The sequence below is a fragment of the Porites lutea genome, chromosome 2, assembly GCF_958299795.1.
Source record: "Porites lutea chromosome 2, jaPorLute2.1, whole genome shotgun sequence".
In the NCBI taxonomy this organism is placed as follows: Eukaryota; Metazoa; Cnidaria; class Anthozoa; order Scleractinia; family Poritidae; genus Porites; species Porites lutea.
The window spans coordinates 7,497,713-7,509,740 of NC_133202.1; the positions used below are offsets into that span (position 1 = coordinate 7,497,713).

At 40.7% G+C, this 12,028-nt stretch overlaps 1 protein-coding gene across 1 annotated transcript; it reads left to right on the top strand.

The window, feature by feature from the left end:
- Positions 1-527: 527 nt before the first annotated feature.
- On the top strand, positions 528-11,636 carry LOC140927595 (uncharacterized). The gene is made up of 5 exons (XM_073377270.1): positions 528-1,161; positions 2,827-2,968; positions 3,636-3,845; positions 5,699-5,878; positions 8,369-11,636. Exons 1-5 carry the CDS (start codon positions 564-566, stop codon positions 9,714-9,716), a joined length of 2,478 nt encoding a protein of 825 aa, XP_073233371.1. The 5' UTR covers positions 528-563; the 3' UTR covers positions 9,717-11,636.
- Positions 11,637-12,028: the final 392 nt, after the last annotated feature.

Genomic DNA, 12,028 nt, shown 5'->3' on the forward strand with positions numbered 1-12,028 from the left:
AAAAACGGTCTCCTGAATTCTTACTGGCTGTCCACAAACGAGAGTTATTCTCTTGCTAAAACCCGGTTAATGCAGTCTATGCATGATTGGCATTGCGTAAGTGTACGGATGTTGGCAGTCTTTTGCTTGGCTGCTATACTTTCCTCCGTATCGGTGTACTTTGATACACCCTAGTTTAATCAAAAATAATGTTCAGTTAAAATTATTGCTGGTTTTTCAAAAAAAAAGTATCAAGTCATGTGAAGGGTCGGGTCTGTAGAGGTTGTCCAAAACGCCGGAAAAATTAGTGCTCATGTGATATATTATATGTTTAAGCCATGGTTTATAAGAATTGTACAAATGACTTGTACACTACAGTACAAATATTTGATTTAAACTTGCTTGAATTGGCATTTCTTGACCACCGGCTGGAAAAGAAATTTTGCATTCCACCCCAGACGTCAATACAGTTCGAGTGTTCTGATTGGCTCTGTGATGTCAATTGACGTTGCCATTCTCTGTTTCTGAATTAATCAACAATAGCGAAGAGAAAATGGCCGTTCCATAATGTAACAGGGAAAACGATGGCAAAACACTCCCGTCACTCGTCTGTTAAAGATGCACAGATCGCGGGATTGTACGATTTGCAAGAAACTTTAGGATGTGGGCATTTTGCTGTGGTTAAAGTGGCGAGGCATGTTTTTACTGGCGAGCGCGTGGCTGTTAAAGTGATCGACAAAACCAAACTCGACGATGTTTCTCTGGCTCACCTAGTCACCGAGGTTCGTTGCATGAAACTCGTGCAACATCCAAATGTGGTTCGACTTTATCAAGTCATCGACACACAGACCAAGCTGTATCTCGTTCAAGAATTAGGCGATGGAGGGGACATGTACGAGTATATCATGAACCACGACCAAGGTCTTTCCGAAGACAAAGCTCGACATTATTTTCGGCAAATTGTACTGGCCATCGACTATTGTCATCAACTGCACATAGTCCACCGCGATTTAAAACTGGAAAATGTAATTTTCTTCAAAAGTTTGGATGTGGCCAAGCTTACAGATTTTGGTTTCTCGAATAAGTTCTCGCCGGGTCAAAAACTTGATACTTCTTGCGGTTCTCTAGCCTACTCTGCTCCCGAAGTTTTACTCGGTGACTCCTACGAGGCACCGGCAGTCGGTGAGTAGTACTATTTTTTAAAGATAGTGGTCGATTTATCAATAGCAAATCCAGTTACTTGTGGACACTTTCCTGGGTTGAATCGCAGCTCGTCTTTAGCTAAAGTATACCCTTGCGTGTTGAAAACATATCCTTTACTTTGCCGCTGGAATTTTCTCGTTCCATCTCCGGTTTAGTGGAAATTTCTATTTCTTATCATTATTATATGCTCCTTATTATTCCAAGTGATAATTTGCAGTTGGTCGGTCGCTGAAATTTACAACCCTGACATTTAAAAAGAAGTCATGCATTAAACGGGCTTACAGTACAATTATGCGTTCTAGAACGTTTCATCAAACAAATGTTATTTATTATTTTAGTCCTTTGGGTGGAAAAAAAACTTAAAAATTTCGACCTGATTTTTAATTTTTGATATCCACTGACTCCACCGTGGGAGGTATATTTACTAGTGTTCATATCTACGCAGTTTGATTGACTATAGTTACGTTATTGGCCATGTAATATATCTGAATATATATCGTGGGTGAAAGTTATTCTTTAGACATCACTGTTGTTTCCGATAGCTACATTGATATTAAAAGATCATAGCCTGGTTCACACGCAAAGCTAGAAAATCTACACCTGCTGTACAATAGAAACAGACTTTAATTTTGAACAATTTTAAATTGGATGTTCGGTTGTTAAAAGAAGTGACAAGTTAAGTCAGTAATATGTTTCCCCCTTCCTACTGCAAACTAACAGAGGGGGGTCAGCTTTGCCATGATTTTTTTGTTGTTGAAATTACCCAAATTTTAGGATGTTACTTACGTCTAAGCTGTTATTTTAGCATGCCGAAAGCCAGTTGTATAAACTTAATGCTGTTTGGTGGTAGTGGGTAGTGGGTTTTAATGAATGTTAAAATAATTTAGAGTGAAAAGTTTTCGAATTGGTAAGTGTTTAAAGACACATTGCACAACAGGATATTTGGATTTGTGTCTGTTTACACAACAAAGGCATCTGGGTATCAACGTATACTTTTCACGAATTGGCATAATTGTTTTTGTCTCTCTGAGGCTCAATAGGTCACCTATGTCCAAGCAAAGAACTCGTCTGAGGACCTTCAGCTGTCTGTTAAAGACAAGTGTCCTGATCCTTATATAGAAAGATAGTTTTAGAGCAGTTAAGGTAACTCATCCAGAACTCAACAAGCACTAATGTTTGTGTTGGAGGTTCTCAACTTCCATCCTTTAAATGGCTTTTTTAAATTCTTGAATATAGAGCATTCTGTAGACAATTTATTATATCAAAAACTGCCTAAAGCAGTGTAAGGCAAAGAGACTTTGTTCAAGGGGGTGCGGAGGGGAAGGTCATCTTTAAAGAATATGTGCGGTTGGTCATTAGTTTTTCTAACATTGACAACATTTCTGTGTAAACAATAAGATTTATATGGAATGTTAATACACAAAGCTGTTTCTATTTTGAAAACAGGCCCTTGCACAGTACTTAATTCCATCAAACAATTTCACTAGCTGAGGCTTATCACTTATGTCTAAGTCTGTTAATGGAGAAAAGTAGAAAGGAGCAAAATTGTTGGGGGTGAAGGTGGTGGTCATATATTTGACAATATTAGGTTAATTTGGGACTGCATAGTAAAAAAAAAACTCAGTATCAAACTTTTTCTTTCAGATATTTGGAGTCTTGGAGTTATTCTGTTCATGCTTGTTTGTGGGCGAGCACCTTTTTTTGAGGCTAATGACAGTGAGACACTCATCAACATCATGGATGTTCGGTACCAGGTATCTGACCATGTTTCGCCAGCCTGTCAAAAGTAAGTCCATCTGATAGAGTGAAACCTCTTTAAACCTTTAAGGCCTGCAAGGCCCAATATCCATATGCAAATTCTCCAGATGAATTTCCTTACCTTTCGTTAAAGAATTAGTTGAGAGAATTTGATAGTTGATCAGAGCACTTTGCCTTTGGTAAATATCTCAATAATTTTTATAACCTTTTCTTCTCGATATTGTCTTGTTATGATTATTAATTAGAGAAAATTGGTCATTGTTGGGACTTTTAAGGGTTAAAATGGCTCTCCTTACACATCTTGGCTCTGTCTGTGAAATACCGTAAAATTCCGAAAATAAGTCCCTCCATGTATAAGCTCCTCCAAATATAAGCCCCCCAAACCGGTAACACAAAAAACCGTCTGTTAAATCGCCCCTCCGAATATAAGCCCCCCAAGGAGCTTGTACTTGGAAAATTGCTCTCAAATACAAAGTAAAACAAAGCAAAGACGATAAATTTACTCCCAACTATAAGGCTAGCCCAATCGATTTTGGAATGCAAATTTCCCTCCGTACATAAGCCCCTCCGAATATAAGCCCCTCCAAAAATAAGCCCCTCAAAAATGGTCTTTGAAAAATATAAGCCCCGGGGCTTATTTTCGGAATTTTACGGTAGTTTTTTATAACTGTGGTTTGTGTTTTATTATCTTACAGCTTGATAGAAAAGATGCTTGTGCGAGAGCCATATCTTCGCTCCACACTAAGAGACATAATGGAAGACCCTTGGTTTCAGGGGGCCCACCCTCCTGTGCTTCCAACCCCTGTACCCCTAGTAACAGAACTCCCTCTCACACCTGAAGAACACAACTATGTTATAGAAGTAATGGAGGCTGGAAATATTGCTGATCGAGAAACTATTCAGACGTAAGTACATAAATCTTCTAAGCTGAATTATTTGTGGTGTTGTGTGAAATTTGCAGACTGCAGAACACAGACCCTTTAGACTCCAGACTAAGGATCGTGCAAAGGTTTTTGACCGATCTTTTCTACCCTGATTTTTAGATTATTTGAACACTAAATTAATCAGAATTTTTATTTTGAGCAGATTTCTAGATATTGAAATGAAATGAATGCCAAAACAAATGATCTCCAGCAAGAGTGGCACATTGGTGATAGCACTCGCCTCCCACCATTGTGGCCCGGGTTTGAATCCCTGCATCAACGCCATATGTGGGTTGAGTTTGTCATTGGTTCTCTCCTTTGCTCTGAGAGGTTTTCCTCAGGTCCTCAAGTTTTCCTCTCTCCTTAAAAACCAACAAATCCAAATTCCAATTCGATCTGGATCGCATGGACACCGTTTCAAGGAGTTTTTAAGAACTCCAACACTGTAAGTGCAGGGGCGTAGCCAGCTTTTCGACTACTTGTAAGCGTAGCCGACTTTCATTCCCACATTTCCTGAAAATTGCACCTATGACTAGTACGCACTGACCTCACCAACACAATGGGCTCTTAAGCTTTTTAGCTCACCCCAACAATGCATAATTTATTACAAGCGGTAGAGTGATCAAACCAAAAATGTTTTAGACCTGGGCCTACAGGTATGGCCTTTATACACCCCTGAAGACAAGAAGTGCTCCGTGGGCAAACAAATTACAAATTACAGTTGGAATACGGTCAATGGAACATGAGGCCTTACTCAAAAATATAATGGGGATTTTAAACAGCAACGTTTTTGAGCAACGAACTTCAACCGGAAGTTAGCGTTTTTCTCTTTTCATACGCCTTTACGCTACCAAATTTATATTGCTAAGTGTCTTTACTATTAAAGAGGCGTTTTGCCCAAAAATTTGTTCAAAATGGCGGCTCAAGAGTGCAAAAAAACCACTTCCGGTTGACGTGCAGCACCGCTCAAGGTTGCATTCCTTTAAGCCAAACTTTTCTCGGATTTAAACAATCCAGATTGTTTGGATTTTCCTGCTAGCCGGAACAAAAATCTGAAGTAAGATTGATACATACAGTAGCTGCCTTCTGCTCTGATCTTCTTCTCAATTTCAAAAGCTCGTTTGTTATTTCTTTCCGCTAAATTGAGCGTCTTCTCGTGGAGAAATGGAAAGAAAAGTAGCTCTTTAACTAGTGATGGTTCATACTGGGACTCGTCAACTTATAATTATCTGGAATTTGATTCAAGAAAGTTCAGAAGACAATTACGAATTCTCAAGTACTGAGAAGCGCGTTCTAAACACACACGCATTGGACATTATAGTTTTACGGTGAGAAAATGCAAGCGTTTTCGCTTCCTTATGGATTTAGAGTTACTGGGGAACTTGAGTTTAATATACCACAATCCTTTAGCGGCATAGAACAAAGATGGAGTGTAAAAAAACTTTGGCCCTAACTAATCTTGAACCGCTGTGTTTATAGATAAACGAGCACGATCTTGCAATCGAAATGCAGTTTCGCTTAATTGATTAAATGGAATAAAAATCTGAAACCACATTGAAATACCAATCTGAACGATCCAAGTGCGGTGGTGGATCGTTTAGATTGCAATCTTAGATTGGTTTAGTCCTTAATGGAACGAAAAATCAAATTTTGGATAGCAAAATCCAGATTTCGATTGGTTAAAAGGAATGCAACCCAAAAATGTCGCTGCCGCTTAAACTCGCTAATATGTCAAGCACTCGTGTGCCAAAATATTTTGGCATCCGGCGAAGTGTTTAATTGTTAACAGGCATAGTGATAAAATGGTCCATAAATTGATATTTTTGCGCTTACAGGTCGCTCGAGAAGAACACTTATGATCATGTGACTGCCACATACTACCTTCTGGCAGAGCAACTTCTACGACGTCTGAAAACAGCCAACAACACTTTCAATTCAGCTATCACTAGAAGAAGAACTAATGGGCGACTGTCTCTTCCAGAAAACGTGCGCCGAGAACAAGATTCAAAACCAAGGTATGGTGACCAACGCAGCTTGCAACAACTTGATTTCAATGTTTCAAGACAGTTTTGAACATAGGTGGTAAAACACGCAACGTCCCTTTTCAACTCGTTTTGTAGCGTTGCAAACTTAGGCTACGTGCAAAGGGGCGCAATAACTCCCAACATTGTTGGGAGTAGTAAGTCAACAATAGGGCCGTTTATACGAGAGAAAATAAGCCGCGGCTTACATAAGACGCGAAAGGAAACATTTATACGAGTACGGCTTATATTAGACGCGAACTGCTCGTATAAATGGTTCACGGCTTAGTTCGCGGCCAGATCGGTCCAATGATGACGTAGTTTGGTTTGGTGCCTCGTTTTGGGGTAATTGCGTTTGTATCTCGCAACGACTCTCGCAACAAAGGCTTGGGCGAGCAAAAAAGCTAAACGACTGGCTTTGGCCCGTAAAAAACGCTGTTTTTCTTCACTGTCTTTTTCATTTTAATTTAAACTGTCTCTTCGGTTAAGATTGGTTGTTGGGTTCCCAGGTAATTAATTGGTCAAAGAAAATTGGGAAACTTATGCGAAAACCCCGACGAAAGATTCGACAGCGATCCGTTGAGTGGTTTCATCGAGATGTCCCCGCAATCTCAAGCTCGCTGCATATGAGCAGGATTTGTTTTTCTTCTGGGGCACTCCACACATTTCTTTTTTACGTGAATCTATATCCGCCATTTTCCACTTTGTAAATGTAAATGACTCAGTAAATGTAAACAAAACTCATTTTCCCGCCACTGCAACGCGCGTCTCTCGGCCGTGAAGGTCTGGGATATAATTGAAAACAGAGCATGCGTAGCAGTCGTTCACGGCTTCAGCAAAACTTCAGCAAGCCGCGAACAACGTTTGAGTGCATTTATACGAACACTTTCACGTTCAAGGTAAGCCGCGGCTTGGAGAAGCCCATCCCAAAACCCCTCGGCCAGGATAAGCCGCGGCTTGAGCTGGCCTTGGGTTGAATAAGCCGTGAACATAGATTTCGTACCATTTATACAGGGTGTTCGCGTCTTATGTAAGCCGCGGCTTATTTTCTCTCGTATAAACGGCCCTAATGTTGCGTCCGTTTGCACGGGGCTAAAAGTTAGACCGGTTTCAAACTTTGCGCAACAACGTGCAACAGGGTGCGCAAACGGACGCAACATGTAACATCCAACAATGCTGGGAGTCAACAATGTTGCGTCCGTTTGCACGCAGCCTTATTCGGCCTGCTCTTCAGCCAGTGCGGCGTCGGTGTCCTATTTGCAGCCACGTCTGCGTAATCCGTGTAATTTTGTTTTTGCACTTATAAAAAAATTCCGGTTGATTTTACACAAGGGGCTGTTTATATGATACCGGAACGAGTTTCGTTCCAGAGTGTAGTTCGTACTGCATTCACTTTATAAAAGGGTGCTTAAGCAACTGGATGACGGCGGTAGCGAAAACGTCACCCAAAAAGAGAATTCGCGCTGTTTTAAACTTCATCGCTCTCATTCCAACTCTTTAATTTATCAAATATTGGCGATATTTTCAGGAGATGAATTTTAAAGCGACTATTCCCGGCTAAGTTCACAAAAAGAAAAAGAAAGTCGTTGTCTTTTGTTCTCGTCCTCCATAAAACGTGAAATTAGACATTTTCAGGTCGTAGTCGTGCAGTGACGGCAAAGAAATGAACAACAAAGCGTGATGCACTTGCAAAGTTGTTGTTTGCTCATCTAAACCTATTGCTTTTTGCCGTTCTCGTTGCTGTCGCCCTCGTCGTTGCTCAAGCTCCTTCTTATTTATCGAACGGCTCAGGCTGAGGCGTTCTCGCTCCACTCGGATGATTTTCGCGCCAGATCAGATTCGCATGCATCACTCGCCCCGGACTACAGGATTTCCGATTTTCAATCCGGAACGAAGTTTGTTCTCAATTTACATGATACAAGAATGAATGAAGCTTCATATCAGAACGAGAATTTCGTTCGGAATGAAAAACCGGAATGAACTCGTTCCCGAACGACTTTTACGGGAACGAAATGTCGTTTCGGTATCATGCTTTGTTAACGAATATAGAGAAATATATGGAGATGGGATGAACTCGTTTCAAAATAAAAGTAGTTCCGTTATCATGTGAATAGCCGTTAAGAGTGTTGGGTAGTGAGCGTAGCGTTCTGAGCCATAAATCCTCTTTACAGAGTTCAAAATATCCTTTGCTCATTCCATTTCTCTTGAAAGGGTGCCCAGTAGGTTTCTCGGGATCCGGGATTTGGCTTCTTTGAAGGCCGGGGTTTCGTGACTTCCAAACACTATGAGGGCGAGATTCGGGAAGCCGAAAATTACCATCGTTAATACGTTATGTTCCCAATTGGGTTATTCAGAATTAATTTTCAAGGCTTTACAAGGATTCATTAGGCTTAACAATGCAGATTCGCAATAAGATACTGAAGTAATAGATCTTGTCTAGTCAGATATCCCTTCGACCATTTAACTGGAATTTTTTTGTCACAGCATTTCTGTCGTGAAACTGGAAGAGGACATAGAAAACGAATCTGAAACGCATTCTGACACCGAGTCCTGCTCAAGCTCTTCACGCACTCGCCGCAACTCTTCAGGAAGACTGGCGCCAAGGGAAGGAACAATACTGAATGAAACTATCAAGGCACATGCAGTCGAGGCTGACGAAGTGTTGCATAGCTCAATGGAGGAGGATGATTTGGTACCCGGAAGTCTTCCAAGAACTCATGGCAAGTTTTCGTCGACGAGTTCACTTCCGGATCATAAGCCGTCAACTTCAACGAACTTGCAATTTTCAACTGAAATCATGCATACTCCTAGTCTCTCATCTTTGGCGCGACAACACCAAAATAGGATTGCTCGCCACGGTAGATTGGGTAAAGCTAAAAGCACACCTTTAGCGCTGAATCAAATTCACGAGGAACGCGAGTCGGATTTGGATGACAGTCCAGCAAATTCGCCCCGCGTTGAACGGACTAGAAAGCACCTCGGGGGAGGGGTGATGAAAGCAAAGAGAACTACGCGCCGCCTGTCTCCGGTACCCTCGGGCGGCAGCCGACGCTCTTCAAGTTGTAGTAGTTCGGATGAAGATGAAATAGAAAAGCACATGCGTCGTCTCAAAACCACTTCCGGTTGTAAACTGAAATCCAGGCGCTCGAATACTGATGATGGTAGCTTCGACGGTGACAGCGGAGGGGGGACTGGGATCGGAGGAGGGGGTAGTCTGGGAACTAGGCGTTTAATTTCCTCCGACAAGCGCTCAAATGGGGAGTCGTCATCCTCGAACAAAAGCCCACCACCTAAAAAGGAGAATAGTGGTAATGATGAGTGTTTAAATTTAAATTTGAATGGATTTGCTCCTTTGTGTGAAGATTTGGATGTTATTGTTGAGAGCAACAAAGAAAACTTGGACCACAATAACTTGAGTAGTGATGTGGACGAAACAGAAAACAGGACAAAATTTGAAGTTTGTAACGACAAAAGGAGCCCTTTAATCGAAGAGAATGACCTGTTTAGTCACAAAGGAGACGGAGAAAACGGGCGAAACACGAGCTTTATTCGGGAGAAAAGAACTAATAGCGCGTCGAAGTACATTCGGACAAATGAGTGTGATGCTGAAATCGAAAACCGGACGTTAAACTGGGATAACACAGGCGTTCAACAAATAAACAAAAATAAGCGGAACTCTTCGGCAGAGGATGGCGTCAACTTGGAGCTGACCGACATGAGTCTGCAGTCCAAGGATAATTTGAACCGAGGCGAGGATACCAAGAAAAACATGCGCCTACTTCGTAATCCCACAATGCATACGGTGAAGAGTAATTGTTGTCAAATATTTTGATGGTACAATCTTTTTAATTCATGTTAGTTTTATGTATGATAGCTTTTTTAATCGTTTTACTTTTGAGTTTTTCATGAGACCGCTCAGATTTGCTAACACGTCATTGTAAATTATATCTTCTATATTATTTTACCTTTTTCTCCTGGGGAGGTTTTTTTGAACGTTAATCCATGAATTCCGTCTTTTTTTGGCGGAGGTGCATATCGAGGGAACAAGTCTACTCGTAAGTTTGTAAGTTAGGGAAATATATTTCTTGAGAGGGCCAAGTTACTCCGTATCAAACTGGATGATTTGTTTTCTTTACCAAGAAAACTCTTATTACTGTGAAACCATTATTGCCTACTTCAACTCAGAACACTTCAAAGTGAAACTAGAGAGGTGCGTACAATCAGACCGATCGATATAGAGTTAAACGATGCCACTCAGTCAAGCTAACTGATCTTAAAGTATAGACATTCGTTTGACCATGACTAGGAGCTTAGTTCTGTTAGCCCTAGAGTCTCTTGACTCGTCTTGCGTAGGGAAATAAATTATATACTCTAATGTTTACACTTTCTTTGAAAACAGCGAGGTGTTGCCGAAATTCTGGCGTATTAATAGAAAAAAAAAATATATTACTGTACTACCCCGCGAGTAAGAACCTACATTTTCCAAAGTTGTTGAAATGGTAATTAGCGCAAATATAGGCTATTTAGGTTCTTCAAGAGCTTTTTGGTTTTTGAAGAGATAATTACATTGCCAAGTCAGTACGGGTAGTAAAATGCCATTCAGCCTATTACTTCCAAAAGAAAGTAAGTATTAAGTAAGCTTGTCCCAATAACAAAGTTTTTAACTCATTACTGCCTTGTCGATCTTGTAGCGGACTTTTGGTTGGTGAGATAACGCCAACCGTCATTTCAATAGGTTGTGGGGTGTGATTTGGTGTGATACTTTTCTTATTTCCTAGTTATAGAGGGGAGAAGTCGTTACGTCGTGTTGTCATGGTGGCAAAATTTCTGGATGACAACAAACTGAAAACGTCACTTAAAAAGTGAATTCGTACTGTTTGAAACCTCATCGTTCCTATTCAATTTCATTTAATTTGTCAAATGTTGGTGAAATTTTCTGGGGTTGAATCCGATAGGACCGTCTCTAAGGTTAGGAAAAGAACATTTTTGTGCTCTGTTCCCAGCCTACGCTTGAAATTAGGAAGTTTCACGTCGCAGTCGTACAACGACGGCCAAAAAGAAATGTACAAAAAAGCGCGTCGCACGTGCAAAGTTGTTGTTTTGCTTGCATAAACATATTGCTTTTTCGCCAGTGGTCGTTGCCGTTGCCGTCATCGTTGTGCTTGCTACCATGGTAACATGACGTCACACTTCTCCTCTCCATTGGGATAGCTTGTTAACAAAGTGCCCTCAGACGTGATATCAACAGAGCGCCCGCGGGCTTTTATGATTACGTCACGCTCTCAATGCAACCGTTGTCCAAACCAAATGAGGGTTCTGAGGAAAGTAAATGCTCCAAGAAAACGCTGTCTTTTGCTGGCAATCATGTCCAATGAATTTCAACTGCTTCTGTAACAAGATGTAGGCAGACGACCTTTTTCCCTCGAAGAGAGTCGAAGAAAAAGTTTTTAGAATGATGTATAAATTGTTGGCTATACAGCGTATTCATTACTCTCTACAACATATTTTGGAAATTATATACCAGTGTAATTAAAACAAGAAATATATATATAACGAACAGTTAATTGATATCATATTCTTTTACATCTTAATTCTTATAAAGAAAGATTGATACAACGTGTAATATTTTTAATTTATTGGCCAGTCTTGACAATGATTGGCGTCGATTGTATACTACGAATGTAAATGAGGCATGCGAGTGATCGCCCACCATGAACCGCTTGAGGATTTAATAAAATTTGAAGCCACTTCAGCCTTTGTTGCCTTCTCTAAGCGACGGTCTCTTTGCATTTTTGTGAGAAAACCAGCTGAATTGCCAATAAAAGAAAAGAGAATGCACGAACTGATTAGACCGATAGGGGCTAGAGTGTCCAGGGAGACCTTGTAGTGATGGCATATCATTGCATACAATAACCATTCACACTTGTAACTTAGAACAGACGCCACTGAATCGTAGTCAACAGTTACCGGCACCGTACAAACTACTTATTGACAGAATCAAAGCAAAACTAGCTTCGAGAGAGCGACTGGACATTTAACTGTGAAAAAAGATGGATCGAAACGCACCAATGACGTTTCGAGCCTTAATAGCCAATAACATCACGGCTTAATTGACAGACAACCGATAACATCGCGACTTAATTG